The 16,309-nt window shown below is 43.9% G+C and overlaps 1 protein-coding gene across 1 annotated transcript in view; it reads right to left on the reverse strand.

Annotated features, from left to right (window-relative positions):
- LOC116516210 (receptor-type tyrosine-protein phosphatase U-like) overlaps positions 1–16,309 on the reverse strand; it is a 68,932-nt gene that overhangs the window by 42,000 nt on the left and 10,623 nt on the right. The window contains exons 4-7 of the mRNA XM_032228633.1: positions 13,659–13,695; positions 12,820–12,917; positions 12,601–12,717; positions 476–630 (exon numbers count right to left, since the gene is read on the reverse strand). Of these exons, the coding sequence (XP_032084524.1) occupies positions 476–630; positions 12,601–12,717; positions 12,820–12,917; positions 13,659–13,695 (407 nt within the window). The remainder of the gene's footprint in view (positions 1–475; positions 631–12,600; positions 12,718–12,819; positions 12,918–13,658; positions 13,696–16,309) is intronic.

Genomic DNA, 16,309 nt, shown 5'->3' on the forward strand with positions numbered 1-16,309 from the left:
CTGACCCCTAAGGGAAGACCTCAATAACTTTTCCCATGGCTCTTGTTCCAACTAGGAATTGTGTGCATACAGAGAGACTTCAACATAAAAACAAAACAAAAATGTGTCATATAAAAAAAAGAGAACTAGCCATTGCATCTTCCATATTAATCTTTCAAATGCATGATACTGTTTTTGGGGTTGGTGGAATTTTTTAATAATTTTTGGAATCGGGATGATGAACGAGAGTAGACTCCATTCAGTGATGCCCGATAATGCATTGGAGAAATTTGAGATTAGTGGCTTGTCACACTTTTCTCCCATTAAAAGCATGGCATTGTGATCCTGCTCATAATAAGGCTATTTTCTGACTATAACTTTTCACATAACCCGATTAAAATGTGCATTTTCCCACATTCTGTGATGAAAATCTCTGTCTTTTTTTTGGACCAAAACAACCAACCACAAAATTAACAACTATGTTTTTTGGACATACCTGCAGTGAATAACTATGGGTCCTGCATCAGGAGGTGTAGAAGCTTTGACTCTGCGAATAAATGCCAGCAGACCCGTGGCGTGGTAGGGTACCCCGTGTTCTGGCCATGACGTGAAGTGGAACTGCTTTACTTCGTGCCTTGCTGAATAGCCCCTCTGCAAGTAATGAGAGTGAAATAGAGGACAATCTTATATGTTGTCTGGCACCAGACAAAGATACTGGGAGTTCTAGACCTGCCTTAGGCATAACTCCAGACATGTAACCTTGGGTCAGTTTCTCGGCCCTAAGAACAAAACAATAGCAAACCACTTCTGAAAATGTTGCCCAGATAATTATGTCTAATAATTACCCATGTGTTTGCCAGGAATCAAGACTGACTCGGAGGGGGAAAGAGAGAGACAGAGAGAAGAAGAGGAAGAAGAGGAAGAAGACGAAGAGGAAGACGAAGAAGAAGAAGCCGAAGAAGAAGAAGAAGAAGAAGAAGAAGAAGAAGAAGATGACAGAGAGAGACAGAGAGAGACAGAGTTAGAGGTGGAAAGAGAAGACAGAGAGAGAGACAGAAAGAGACACACACACAGAGAGCATGCAGTGTTCTTAATAGAATCAAACTATCTGCACTGTTGATGCTGAAACAGCTATTAGTTGACTTGCCCCACTTTCCTTCCTTCTTTCCTTCCTTCTTTCCTTCCTTCCTTCCTCTGTTTCCTAGGGCTGAGAGAGAGGTATTGACACAGGTAGTTTTGCACCCAGGAGTAGCAATAGCAATAGCACTTAAAGCTTCATAGTGCTTTACAGTCTTCTCTAAGTGTGTTTCAGAGTCAGCATATTGACCCCAACAATCTGGGTTCTTGTTTTACTGACCTCGGAAGGAAGGCTGAGACAACCTTGAGCTGGTCAGGATTGAACTCCTGGCAGCCAACAGAATTAGTCTGCAATACTACATTCCAACCACTGTGCCACCAGGGTTCCTAGAATTGTGAGTAAAATTCACACAACATCCCAGTTTCTTGTCTAAGGCTTTCATCAGTACACCAAACTGCATCTCTGAACCATCTCCTCCTTAAATTGGAATATTCCAGTCATCCTCCTCTTCCAATTTATACCAGTATAAAATCAAACTAAGGTGGCTCAGTGGCTAAGACGCTGAGCTTATAGATCAGAAAGGTCGGCAGTTTGGCGGTTCGAATCCCTAGCACCACGTAACGTCATGAGCTTCCCTTACTTGTCCCAACTTCTGCCTACTGAGCAGTTCGAAAACATGTAAAAATGCAAGTAGAAAAATACTTTGGTGGGAAGGTAACAGCGTTCTGTGCACCTTTGGCATTTAGTCATGCTGGCCACATGACCACGGAGACATCTTTGGACAGCACTGGCTCTTTGGCTTTGAAATGGAGAGGAGTACTGCCACCTAGAGTTGGGAACAACTAGCATGCATGTGCGAGGGGAACCTTTACCTTAGCTCAAACCGCACTACAAACAGCTTGCCTTGATCCTATTTGGCAAAGCCCATTAAGAAAAAGGAAATCTATCTCAACTACAGAGGAATTTTCACAATCAAGCAGAAAGCAAAGTAATTTAGCAGGAGCCAGCAGATTGGAACTGCCAGGTTTTTAAAACCAGAAGATAAAATTAAATTCACAGTGAACAAAGTTAACTACTACTTCAAAAAAAATGTCGAACACACTCTAAACTAAATTGATCTTGTTTAATTATCAAAGGCAAATGAAGTCCTGGGTGTTGATGCAAAGGAAACCTTCTGGTGCTTTCCAGCTTCACCTGTGGCAAGTATAATTATGGAGGCGACAATTCACTTGTGATGACAGGCAGTAGATTACCAGTGCATTATTGCATTGAATGCAGAATGAAAGAATATAATGTTGTCATGCCTTCACTTTGTGTAACACAATCCAGAAAATAGTTGTGTTCTTCTGGTACGGATAATTGTTCTTCAATGGATAATTAGAACTGCAGAAAAAACAATTGCTACCAACCAATGGTGGGTTTTGGATCCTGGTGCAACAGGTACGGTGCAACAGGGCCCGCATCTACCACATGAATGCACACATGCGTGCATGCGTCCTTACGCCTTGCGACGCCTCCACGAGCCTCCACAACACTGCAACTGCTCGGCGGAGCATTGCGCAGGGACCATACACTCCGTGTGCGGAAGCACCGAAGAGCTCAAATACAGGTAAGGAGCGGGTGGCCCCTCCTGAGTACTGGAATGGAACAGTACTTGGTGCTCCGGGCAGGCACCGGTACGCCCGTATCGGAGTGTACCACCTGCAACCCACCACTGCTACCAACCTCCCTTCCATCGAAGACCTGTATACTGCACAAGTCAAAACGAGGGCTTTTACCCAGAAAATGATTCTATAGGGCACTGCACACCAGAACAACTAGACACAAGGACAGTTTTTTCCCAAATGCCATCACTCTGCTAAATAACTAATTCCCACAACACTGTCATATTACCTACTGAGACTGCATTACTATTATTCTTCTCTTCCTTCCTATTCTCTATCTCTTCCCACTTATGACTATAACCATGTTGCTTGTATCTTTAAAATTTATATTGTTTTATTTGTTTCCTGGTAATTTGATTGCTTATTAGTAACCTATGCCTTTCACTAAGTGTTGTGTCTTATGATTCTTGATGAATGTATTCTATTTTATTTTTCTTTATGTACACTGAGAGCTTGTGCACCAGCAACAAATTCCTTGTCTATCCAATCGCACTTGGCCAATTAAGAATTGAATTCTATTCTATTCTATTCTCTCAAACAGAAACAGGGAAATTGGGGGAGATGGTTCATCTGGTTTGCCAGATTGAAGTGAGGATTTGAGAGCAAAGGAGGGAACCAAGTTGGCCCTTCTGAGGTCACCGGAGGAAAACTGGAACAAGAAATACAAGTAGGAATGAATTTTAATCACAAAAATGGGCTTATTCCAGGATTGAAGGTCGTGCTCTCTGTTCTGCTTTGTGCATTGCATCCTAAATCACTTATCATTACTATGATAGAATGCATTCTTGCTGAGCTGCTGTCAGGCAAATTTAATATGCTCAGAAGATTATCCATTTCCAGGTTTCCTCATTACTAGATTCAGTAGTTTTGATGGGAAAGTCCCAGATCCCTGATTAAGGTCTCCTTCTACCAAAAACTACAGTAAATACCTTGGAATGGTTAACAAGGCAACTAGATCCCTGAGGCTCTTTTGTACTTCGCTGGAAACAAGGTTGTCATTTAACATTTTTTTCCAGATTAAGGAGAAGGGGGGAGCAAATTACCATTGTGGTTGTCCCAAGGTTGAGCAATTACAATTGCTCAATAATTGCCTGAACCTTGCGACCTCTGTCTACAAGATAAAAAATGATTATCCATTCCCCGTACAATTAATATGGTGCTTAGGCTCAAATTAATCCGTCAAGAATGTCCATGTAAATAAAGGGGTACTCTACAATATTATTTGCTAAGACAATGACCTTTGACGGAGTTTCTAAAAGCTGTACAAGAAGACTCAGATGGCATGAAACTGATCAACATGAGAGGTTAATGCATTAAAATGTGTGTTAGAAGATCTGGGCCATTTCATACAGTCCAGTGGTGGGATTCAGCCAGTTCGCACCTATTCGGGAGAACCAGTTGGTAACTTTCTAAGCAGTTCAGAGAACTAGTTGTTGGAAGAAATATTTTGTTTTTTCCCACTTTACAGGGATAATCTTGTAAGGAAGGCAGGAAGGAAACATTCTGGTGTTGTTTCTAGCCTAATCTGTATTGCCCTGCTTACAGAAACTGCCTCTCCAGTTAACCCTTATTACCATTGTAACAACTAAGGCGAAGTGCTCATTGACCTGAGTGACATTGACTTGGCCACGCCCAAATGCTCACATGACCACTGAGCCCCGCCTACCCAGCTGGCCATTAGGGCAGAGAACTGGTTGGTAAATTATTTGAATCCCACCACTGATACAGTCTCAAGACCATCACCAGATTATTCACCATCTTGGGATGTATAAAAGAGAAGAAAGTGGAGTTAAAGCCATGGGAAAGGCTTAACGCACCTGAAACAACAAGAAAGAGTAACAAAAGGCGAGAAGGAAGAAGGAACAGCAGTAGCAAGTAAACTGAGAATTTTGTCACCAAGTTAAGATTTCCAAGATTGAATGTCTTCATGGTACAGACGTGCAGTCTCGATGCTCTGAGACTGCAGCCGGTACTTTTAGCTACTGGGGGGTTCAATCGGACCTAAATTGTCCTGAAGAGATGGTGAACAGGAAGAATACATCTTGCTGATCTCGGGGATATCGCAAAATCCCTGAAAAAAGCAAGATTTCCAAGATTACCATATTTTTTCAGACTATAAAACGCACTGGAGTATAAAACGCACCAAGATTTCAAAGAGAAAAAAAGAAAAAAATGTTTTTGGCCTCTGTGTGTCTGGTTTTTGCTCTCTCCAGCCCCAGGAGCTCTCTGCTGGGCTCACAAACCGTATTCCGTTTTAGCCAAAAACGGACCCATGGGGCAGGGTTTTGGGAGGCAAAAAATGCCCGTATTCCATGTATAAGACACACCAACATTTCTACCCTCTTTTGGGGAGGGGGGAGTGTGACTTAACTCTGAAAAGTACGGTAAATAGCTTAACTCCTAGTCTCTATGGACTCAACCAAAACACATGGGCCTGATGGGCACTTGCCCATGGGCCCCACGAGCATAGGGGCCCCATACTAATCTGTGTATGTCAACCCTTCAATGCACTTTAGGAAGTTAAAACCCACCCCACTCCTAGAAAAATGAAATATCCTGGAAAATATTGAAAAGGCAGAATATTTTATTTCTCTGGATAAGAAATGGAGAAACATGGTTTTAGGTAGGAAACAGACTCACTATTGTCAATGAGCCATTAAAACCTGAGCTAGTCTACTCTACATAAAGAAGGCAGGATTAGCCTTCTACAGAAACTCACCATAAGGCCCCTGGGAAAATTACATCAGCCAGAAAGGCAACCAAACTTGGACTCAAAGTACAACCTAGAGAGCTGCTCCTGCATGGCCCCATGGGAGTCTGAATACAAGCTCAAGGTCAAAGCCCAGTGAGGGCATAAAACCAGGAACTTTCAGCATCTCTCGCTCTTTTTCTTCTTCACCCAACATCTGGAAGCATGTGACCCCCCCCTTTTGTGTTCAGGAACTCAAGCCACGTGGTCCTGTCCACCATTAAAAACCATCTTTCCAAGCAGCCTCCATGTTTCCAGTGTCTTTTTCCCCACTTGGAACTGAACCCAGAAAGACATTTCTTCCAACAGCCCCTTGTATCATATAAATACAGCAACATATTTATTACATTTTACTGCCTTTTTAAAATTAATACTAACATGCAAATATAGGTTTAATTTCATTGACCATTTACATTTTTATTCCTGTGAGTAGTTATTGTAGGGGCCCCGGTACACTGCTTTGGCTGGGGCCCATAATGTTGTCAAGATTGCCCTGCCAACCAAGGTATCAGAGGGCTGAATTTTTCTAGGAATGTTTTTTTGACAGCCATGGAATTTTCCAGTGGTCTCTTAGTGGTTTGCTACCCAAATATTATCCTTGTCAGGCCTGAAATCATATTCTTTTTAGGATCTTTGGCCTGCCACACTCTCTATTATTTTTATGCTGTTTCCTTAGTGGGGTAATTGGGAGGGGGAATAGTAAGGAGTAGAATTGTAGAATGTGTTGTGGTCAAAATAAAACATTCCTTTCTAGAAGCCCAAGGTCATCCTTTGTCTCCACTGCACCTGAACGGAACTAGATGGGTGGAAATGCCAGCGTGGCAGAGGATGTGATGAACTTGTGGGTGTGGGGGCAAGGTCTTGAACTTTCAACTGGGTGGAAAACCCAGGAAGCTTTCAGATTCGGGTTTTCCACAGATGTGCCAACATGTCTCTCTTATTAAATTGGAACTTTGAGGAAAGCTCTGCCTTGGACTCTGATTTAATTCTGGATGATATTTGGAACGCTGACATTCCTGATCTGACCTACTTAGCTTCCAATTCCAGGTAAGTCTACCATGTTTCTACTATTTGACTGAGATACCCTGGTAAATGGACAGTCAATGACTTGCTACATTTAACCATGGAAGTCATTCTGTGAACAAAAAAGGGGTCTCATGATAGCCCTTTTATAAGAATAGAGACGGCCGCCTTTCAAAACTCCAAATGTGTTCACTGAACCAAAAACAGTCTGTCTATTTTACATTAAACCTTCCCTTCTTGCAATCCTTTACATTAAAGCTTTTGGCTCTTGCCGTTCCTTCCAGGGGAAGGGTTTGTCAAGGCAGCTTGCCCACAATTGAATGATCCCTGTCTGGAGAAAGAACACGATTGGTGCAAGATCTCCAAGCAACAGTTTGAATACACCAAAAGAAAAAAAAGAACGTGTTCCTTTGACACCGCATTCATTTCTTTTTATTACGGCCGCAAAACTAGTGTTATCAAAAGTGTATAGATTCACTATGTAAAAGGCAGGAAATAAAATAGACTGGATAAAAGTTAAAAACCGAATTCAAAGAAAAAAAAAGGAGAAGAACGATCGCAAACCACTGATTGCATTCAGCAACGGACAATCTGGTTGTCTTTGAAGATCGCACTTTAGCACAAAACACAGCAAATCTTATAGGTGTGATGGATATGTCTCTCTGCTAACAGCATAAAACACATAGAAGTCGCCAGCATACTTTGAGAGCTCAAGGTTCTATAAGAGAAGTCCTCTATTTCCAGTCCCATAGAAAAAAGTGGATTATGGGTTCTCCTCGATTAAACACGCTTAGGACAGCTGTAGTCTCTGATCTTGGTTGTGTTCTTGCAGATGTTTCATTACCAAACTAGATAACACCATCAATGCATTGATTAACTAGTTTGGCAATGAAATGCCTGCAAGAAAACAAGCACAGAGACTACAAAGGATAATGTAGTTAAACTCTGAACTACAAATATTCTCTTCTAATCAGTACCCAAGATGCAACCTTTCACTGGTATGTTTCGGAAACACACGCCTCCCTTCCATTACTATCAGCAACAGATCAAAACCAGCTAATGGAAGTAGTATGCTTATCAACACTGAGATCCTAGAGGAAAAGAGATGGAATCTGATAGTAACTGGCTGCGTTACTTATCAAATCAACAAACACAATCCATTTCTCTAGCCTTGCTAAATCCCAGATATGCTAAGCAACTAGGGAAGAGATCAAATCTTACCAATATATTCAGAGCAAGAAGCCACCCATATGAACAGAAAAATAAGCGCGGCTAGGTTTCCTGCTAAAAAATATTAATTTAAGGGGATAAAAAAAAACCATTATAATCTAGACTATAGCCTCCCAGAGGCCTGTGCTGCTTCCAAGTGAAGTATGGTGTTTGCAACACATTTTGGGAAAGAATAGAGCATTGAGAGAAATATTTTGACAACCTCTAGGTCCATGATTGCAAACCTATGGCACATGTGCCACGGGTGGGATGCAGTGCCCTCTCTGCGGGCACATGAGCCATCACTCCAGGTCAGCTCTGCCAACGCATGCCTCCTGCTGGCTTATTTTCGGTTCTCTGTGTGCATGTGTGGGGGTAGGGGAGTCACATGTGCATGCTCAGGGGGTGGGGGGAGCATAGTTTTTGGTCCCAGGAAGCTTCAGGGAGGCTTGCTAGGCTCAAAACGGGGCATGGAGGTTCGCATGCATGTGCGAGGGAATGAGGGAGCGGAGGGGAGAATTATGCATACATGTGCAGGAGCGGGGCATGGGGGTGTCACATGTGCATTGCATTATGGGTATGGGTGCGCGCATGCGCTCTGTCATACGTGCCCTTTTGGCACACAACAACAAAAAGATTAGCCATCACTACTGTAGGTTCTTTAATAAACATAACCCCATACAGCAACAGCAGTAAGCCCATGGCACTACAAACTTTTAGCGCTGAAGCAGTATGGAAGTCTCCAATTCCATGATCAAATTCCACAATCCTAAGGCATGAAACAGTTCTCCCAAAACTTATAACAATCCCGTTGGTTCTATTCGTTCGTTTCATTTGTATTGCCTGCCTGTTAATCTGGCACCTGTGTTTAATCAGTCCCTTGGCCAAAACTACATCCTTCATATTAGACTCATTCATATTCGGGGGGGTCTTCTGTACAATAGGAAACCAGAGCCCTTAACCTTCTCCTCAGTCCACTTATGTCTGGGAAATTAAAAAAAAGCAATATTAGGGAGCAGTTGTCCTGCTAGACAACGTAGGTGATAATACGTTTGGCAAGAGGCAAAATCTGTAAATAAAGAATGTATGTATGTACGTCTCTGTGTGTGGTGTATTAAACAACGATGGGTTTTACAAGCAGCCTTGCTTGACATCTTTTCAATTAGGGATCCTGCCTGACAGCTAGCCTTGGCTATTACATTCAATATCAGGAAACAAATTGTGTATTAATGGAAAGAGGCATTATCAACACCTGTCTCCTGCAATTTCTTTCTTTTGAGAATGGATGCAATGCTGACTCGAAGTCTACAAAGACAAAAAAATACAGGGTGATTTTTTTTTTTAAGAAGAGAGTTCTACTTTTTTCACTGGACGGCTTAGAACCAAACTCCAACTGAGTGTTGACAATCTTATTCGTCTATTAAGATGCTTTTCTGTTCTACTTGTAGTTTTATCCACGTACAGTATACCAGGCATAAAATTTGCCTACTATGCTAAGTAAACTAATGGTATGAGTGGTGGTGGCGCCGTGGTTAGAGTGCAGTACTGCAGGCTATTTCTGCTGCCTGCCCGGCTGCCTGCAATTTGGCAGTTCGAATCTCATCAGGCTCAAGGTTGACTCAGCCCTCCAAGGTGAGTAAAACCGATGATCTCTGGAGAGCCAGGGATGGAGGCCATGCATCCATCCTGGTTCTCCTTGACCTCTCGGCGGCTTTCGATACCATCGACCATGGTATCCTTCTGCGACGACTGTGGGAGGTGGGGGTGGGAGGCACTGTCTTATGGTGGTTCTCCTCCTACCTCTCAGACAGGTCGCAGTCGGTGTTAGTGGGGGGGCAGAGATCGTCCCCGAGGCCCCTAACATATGGGGTGCCGCAGGGTTCGGTCTTATCCCCCCTACTATTTAACATCTACATGAAACCGCTGGGTGAGATCATTCGAAGGCACGGGATAAAATACCACCAATACGCGGACGACACACAGTTGTATCTGTCCGCCCCGTGCCAACTCAATGAAGCGGTGGACGTGATGAGCCGGGGCCTTGAGGCCGTTAAGAACTGGATGAGTGCTAACAAACTGGTACTCAACCCGGACAAGACCGAGTGGCTGTTGTGTTTCCCTCCCAATAATTTAGCCAGTGTTCCATCGCTCAGGCTGGGGGGTCAAATTTTACACCCCTCAGATAGGGTTCGCAACTTGGGAGTCCTCCTGGACCCACAGCTGACTTTTGACCATCACTTATCGGCTGTGACCAGGGGGGCATTCGCCCAGGTTCGCCTGGTGCGCCAATTGCGACCCTACCTGAACCGGGAGGCCCTCACAACAATCACTCGAGCCCTTGTGATCTCCAGGCTGGAATACTGCAACGTGCTCTACATGGGGCTGCCCTTGAAGAGCATCCGGCGACTTCAGCTAGTCCAGAATGCGGCCGTGCGAGTGATTGTGGGCGCACCACGGTTCGCCCACATAACACCTATCCTCCGCGAGCTGCGCTGGCTACCTGTTGATCTCCGGGTGCGCTTCAAGGTGCTACTTACCATCCATAAATCTCTCCATGGTAGTGGATCTGCGTACTTGAGAGACCGCCTCCTGCCGATTACCTCCCTTCGACCTATCAGATCGCACAGATTAGGCCTCCTCCGAGTTCCATCCGCCAGTCAGTGCCGACTGGCGACTACGCGGAGGAGAGCCTTCTCAGTAGCAGCTCCGACCCTGTGGAACGATCTCCCCTTGGAGATTCGTACCCTCACCACCGTCCAGACCTTCCGCACAGCCCTTAAGATCTGGCTATCCCGTCAGGCCTGGGGATAAGATTCTAATCCGCCCCACCCGAATGTTGAATGAAAGTTGTGTTTTATTGTTATTTTCTTTTCTTATTATTCACGCACAGTTTTACGTTTTTTTGTCTTGCACTCCCCTTCCCATGATTTGTAAGCCGCCCTGAGTCCCCTCAGGGAAAAGGGCGGCCTATAAGCTTTAATAAAATTAAAAAAAAAAAAAGAAAAAAAATGAAATGAAAATGAGGACTCAGATTGTTGTTGGGGAAATAGGTTGACTCTGTAAACCACTTAGAGGGGGTTGTAAAGCACTGTAAAGCAAGATATAAGTCTAAGCACTATGGCTATTGCTGTATATTTACAAGGTTGCAATATCCAAGTGTCATGTAGTTGCCATTTATGCCAAGCCATAATCATGGGCTTAAGTTCTTTATAAGCAATGTTTCTCAACCTCTGCAACTTTAAGATATATAAGTTCCCAGAATTCCCTACCTATGCAAAATCTTGCTAGTTTGATAGCAGCCCTGCCCATTGCTTTTACAGCCCAAGAAACTAGGGAGGGTCTATTCTGAGTGTTGTGGCCTGCCAGCAGTCAGAGGATCTGGCAGCAGATTCAGACAATGGGGAGACTGGGGAGGAACATGGCCAATCCTGGAGTCTGGGGAAGGCTCGACGAGTCCTCTGCATTGGAGGCAGAGATGGGGCCAGGGCCGTCTGACAGTTATCAGCTGCCTTCAGAGTTTGACATCAGTGAGGCAGAAGAACAACTGGAGCCTGTTCCCAGTGTGCACAGAGCTGCCGGGAGAAGGGATCGGCTAAGGAACAAGCATCGACTTGGGTGTAAGGCCACAGGTGGATGGTGAATGGCCCCTCGCACAGGGAATAACAAGGAGCAAAAGGGGAGTGGAGTTTGCAGGAGACAATTAGTTCAATTCATTAGGGTGAAGATCTGTTCCTGACTTGCCAAGTATTGTCTGCTACAGAGTGGCGTTTGGAAGATATTGGCCTGGCTGCTCTCCAAGCCTGATAAAGGTCTATATTTGTGAAATCTCTTGAAAGACCGTTAGCGGGACTTTGCTGGAGCGGAATTCCCTTTACACTAAATAAAAGGGGTTTTATCAGGATGAGGAGTCGGCTTTGTGCTTTTGGGAAGCCTATGTCAGAACATTGAGCCACCTGTCCCACCCAAATTCCTGCTGCAGAATATACTGCTTTTTATTTGACTGCTCCCTTAGTCTCTTCACCCATCTCCCGAGGTCATTCCTATATACAATTGCAGGAATTCTGGGAGATGAAGTCCATACAACTTAAAATTACTAAGATTGAGAAATACTGGTTTAGGGGCACCAACTTGGAGTCATATTTATGATTATATATTCAATCATCACATAAATCATATATCCCTTATATTCAAACTCCAAATTCTCTACCAAACTAATGCTATTTTTTTAAAATGATTAATTACCCACTGGCAAGCATACTTCAGGGCTTGTTTCATTTTTAAAACTGGTGTTTTTGAATAAAATAAGAGAAGGAAGAAGTAGTCCTGATGTAGTACATTATTATGTGCTACCTGGAGTCATACAGTATGAGATAGTCCACATAAGACCTATGACAGGCCTGCAGCCATATTCCTTTTGGATCTTTGGCCTGCCACACTTTCTATTATTCCACTATGTCTTTTCTATTGTGGGAAAATGGGAGGGGGGATTGTGCGGAGTTAAATGCTATGCAGCCAAAATAAAATTCCTTTCTAGAAAGCCAAGGTCATCCTTGTCTCTGCATCTCTGCACCTGACCAGAACTGAATGGGTGGAACTGACAGCATGGCAGTGGAAGATTGGACCAGGTGATGGACTTGTGCATATGGGGGCAAGATTGTGAACTTTCAATTGGGTGGGGAAAACCGGGAAGCTTTCAGATTCGGGTTTTCCCAGTTGTGCCAACATGACTCTCTTAATAAATTGGAACTTTGAGCAATACTTTGCCTTGGACTCTGATTTAATTTTGGATGCTATTTGGAATCCTGACAACTTATACATAAATTAAATAAATGTCCAAATATTAACATGGATAAAATAAAACACGTTTATAGACAGAGGGGTATCCTAGCAAATCTTACCCTTTCCATGCCGAATGTCCTCACCACGTATTCTGCCAGAGTCTCTGATTTCATCTGGGTAATTTTAATGTCTCCATACATCTCTGAGTCATCTGGCCAATACTTGGCGCACTTAACCTGCATGCAATAATAAACCAGATTATGGTTAAGTATGTCGTGGAGGAGGTAAGCATCATCTGAAGCCACTTGGTGAAGAGGAAACCAAGAACCATCACTTACCCTTCCCACTTCTACCAGCTTTGTTATCATCACTATGCTGGAACAGTGTTCCTGCCACACCATCCGCCAAAAATCATAGACCATCTCCTGTTTGGGGCCTAGAGCACAGAGAAAAATCCCCCAAAAAGGTTGAAACAGAGATAAAGGACTTATTTAAATACCATGGTTATTTTAGCAATAGCACTTATCATCATCTTTAAACAACCCCATAATCTCTTGCATGGTGGAGTCTGGGCAACTGAATGAAGCTAGAGGAATGTTTAATGGCCAGATACTCTTCCTGTCACCAGTATGGAGTTTTGTTCAGCAAATATATTCTCATTGTGCCCAGAGAGAAAAATGTGTGCCTCCATTTAGGATTGAACTCACAGCCTCCTAATTGTGAGGCGAGAGCTCCGCCTCTAGTCCACCGCACCACTCCAAGCACTTAGACTTATATACCACACCAAATGCTTTACAACACTCTCTGATGTCAGCATATGGCCCTCAACAATTTGGACCCTCATTTTACTGACCTCAGAAGAATGGAAGACTGAGTCAACCTTGAGACAGCCAGGATCGAACTCCTTACTGTGGGCAGAGTTTCCCCGCAATGCTATATTCTAACCACTGCATCACCACGGCTTATTTTACCCAATATATAATCTCAAAGCAGTTTTGGAATATTTTCTAACGCACTGAAAAAGCTTGAACATGAAATATTTTGGGAACATCTTGGTATTCAGCACATCTTCTTGTGCTGCCTCCTTTCCATATATGTAAAAAATAATTGGAAAGGGGGGAAAAAGGAGAAAGCATGCTAAAAAGCCATATCCAAGTAGTAGGTATGAAGGTCTTACCTTGCGTGGCTATGAAGTGGTTAGACCTTTGGTAGCCCTGTAAAGAAAAAAAAATGCATTATAGGAAGGAAGGAAGGAAGGAAGGAAGGAAGGAAGGAAGGAGTTGGTTTTATCCATTTCTATATACCCCAAGGTTTGCTACTCTAAAAATTGAAACCTCTTGTTTTCTTCTTACAACAGTTATTCCAAATTCTACACACGTTTAAGGTGGGGTACAGGCAGGGAAGATAATGTTCCATTTGATTTCGGTTTAAGAAATGTAGCTCAACCAAAACATCTTCCAAACCCTAACTATCACTCGTAGCCTCCCTGTCCCACCACAGAATGGGTATTTCCAAACCGTCTTCCCAACGTACACTCTTCATAATTGTTTGTGCTGTTCGCATCCAATATGTATCCCCTAGCAGTTACTTTGCAACCATCTGTCTTTCTCTTTTGTACAGAGGTAGACACTTTCTCCTCCTGACATCACACTTACAGCCAAGAGCTATTTAATGCAGCCAGAATGGGTTGCTCTGAGGTCCAATAAATACCTCATCAACTTCACCCTAGAAAAGCTGGAAGGAAATGCAGGTTGCTGTTAGGAAAGCAACGCGGGCATCTTTCTTAGGACAGCAATTTCTAGGCTGAGGTGAGTAACCAGAGGTTCTAGACCAGGAATGTCAAATTGGATTTCTTCAAGGACCGGATCAGCATTGTAGTTCTCTTCCACAGGCCAGTAGCAGGGGTGGAGGGTGGTGGGGAGCATGAGGGGTGGGGGGATGGGATGGACACCACTTGCAGTACCCTGCTGGCCAAAATAGGGGACAGGGGAGCCATGCAGGACCCCTCTGCCCAGTTTTCAGCCTCAACAGCCTCCTGCAGCACACTGCCAGGCAGAAAACAGGCTGAAAACGAGTCTTGAAGCCTGTTTTCAGCCTCCCTGGCCTCCAGCAGCACTCTGCTGGCCAAAAACATGGCTCGTTTTAGCCAGCAGAGGCACCACGGGTCGGTCATTTGATATTTCCAGGCTAGTCCTGCAGGCTGGATTTAAGCAAAAAAAAAAAAAAACCAGCCCAGATCTGGCCCACGGGCTTTGAGTTTGATACCCCTGTTCTAGAGCCTCTGTATGAAACCACCCAAAAATCCTGGGCATAAGCCTTCCCCTCCTAGAGCTTCACTATTAAGTAACAACTTGCAATGTGACAGTGGGAGAAATGATTAAATATACAGTCGGGGTGTAATTGTGTTAGCTATATGGAAAGGAGCAATATCATTTTTTTTAATCAAATAAGATTCCACCCATCTCACTCATAGGGTATATAATGATAATTCAGGATCAACTCACCACTTTAATGAGTGGGACCACTACTCTGTCATGCCAAATGCGATCTCTGACCCACAGTTGTGTACCCCTGCTCTAACAAATATTTTCAAACACAATTATGCATGCTGGGCTCCACTGGACACAGAGCTTCAACGTATGGTAATGAACCTCAAATCATCTCTCGGGGAAATGTACCCATTCATCCCAGAATACACAGGCCATTGGAATGAGTAATTAAAAGCAGAAGCAAATCACAGGTCAAAAACACTGCATGTAGCAGCATGACACAGAGAAGTCATTACAATTAGTCCTTGTTTTACAACCATTCCACTTAGCAACTGTTCAGAGTTACAACAGTCCTGGAAAAAATGACTTATGACTGGTTCATTCATTCCATTCACGGTCTATTCATGACTGTCACAGCATTCCCTAGTGTCACGTGATCAAAATTTGGACACTTGGTAACTGGCATATGATGGTTGCAGAGTCCCAAGGTGATGTGATTGTTATTTGCAGCCTTCTCAGCTGGTTTCCAACAAGCACGATCAGTGGTGGGAAGCTGGATTTGCTTAGCAAGCCACACAATTCCCTCCCCTCGCTCCTCGAGTCAGTTGCCGAGTTGGCGGTAGAGTTCCCCAGGCTTATGGTTCTGGGGGATTTCAACCTGCCTACACTTGGTGAATGCTCTGATGGGGCGCAGGAGTTCATGGCTTCCATGACAGCCATGGACTTGACCCAAGTAATTCGAGGTTCGACTCATTCAGCGGGTCACACACTTGACCTTGTATTTCTGTCGGAGCAGTGGAGATGTGATCTAGAGTTGAAGGGCATTAAAACTTTGCCCTTGTCATGGTCTGATCACTTCCTGCTGAGGCTTGACTTTCGGAAGCCAATCCTCCACTGTAGGGAGGAGGAACCAATTAGGTGGTTCCGCCCCAGGCGCCTAATGGACCCAATGGGGTTTCAGACGGCGCTTGGAGAAATACCTGACACTATCGTCCACAATCTGTAATTCACTATGTGAATTACAGACATGATGAAATCCTATTGGTTGTGGTGGGATAGGGTGAGGTAGGAAAATCCCTTTGCTCCAAAATGAACAATTATGTAATCTTGACTGGAGGAGAAATGGGAAAAGAAAGAAGAACACGACATATACTTACTTCTCGGTTTATCCGAATCTTAGCAAGCCCACAGGTTTTGAGAGAAAAAGAAATCAGAGACAGACAGATTAGCCAGACAAGAGCAAAGGAAGAATAGACCCATTAGTAAAGGGGGTGCATTAAAGAGCAACACTGATGGGTAGAGAAGGAGCAGCAGCCGCAACAGGAAAGAGTGATGGGTT

The sequence above is a fragment of the Thamnophis elegans genome, chromosome 12 (genome assembly GCF_009769535.1).
Source record: "Thamnophis elegans isolate rThaEle1 chromosome 12, rThaEle1.pri, whole genome shotgun sequence".
NCBI lineage: Eukaryota > Metazoa > Chordata > Lepidosauria > Squamata > Colubridae > Thamnophis > Thamnophis elegans.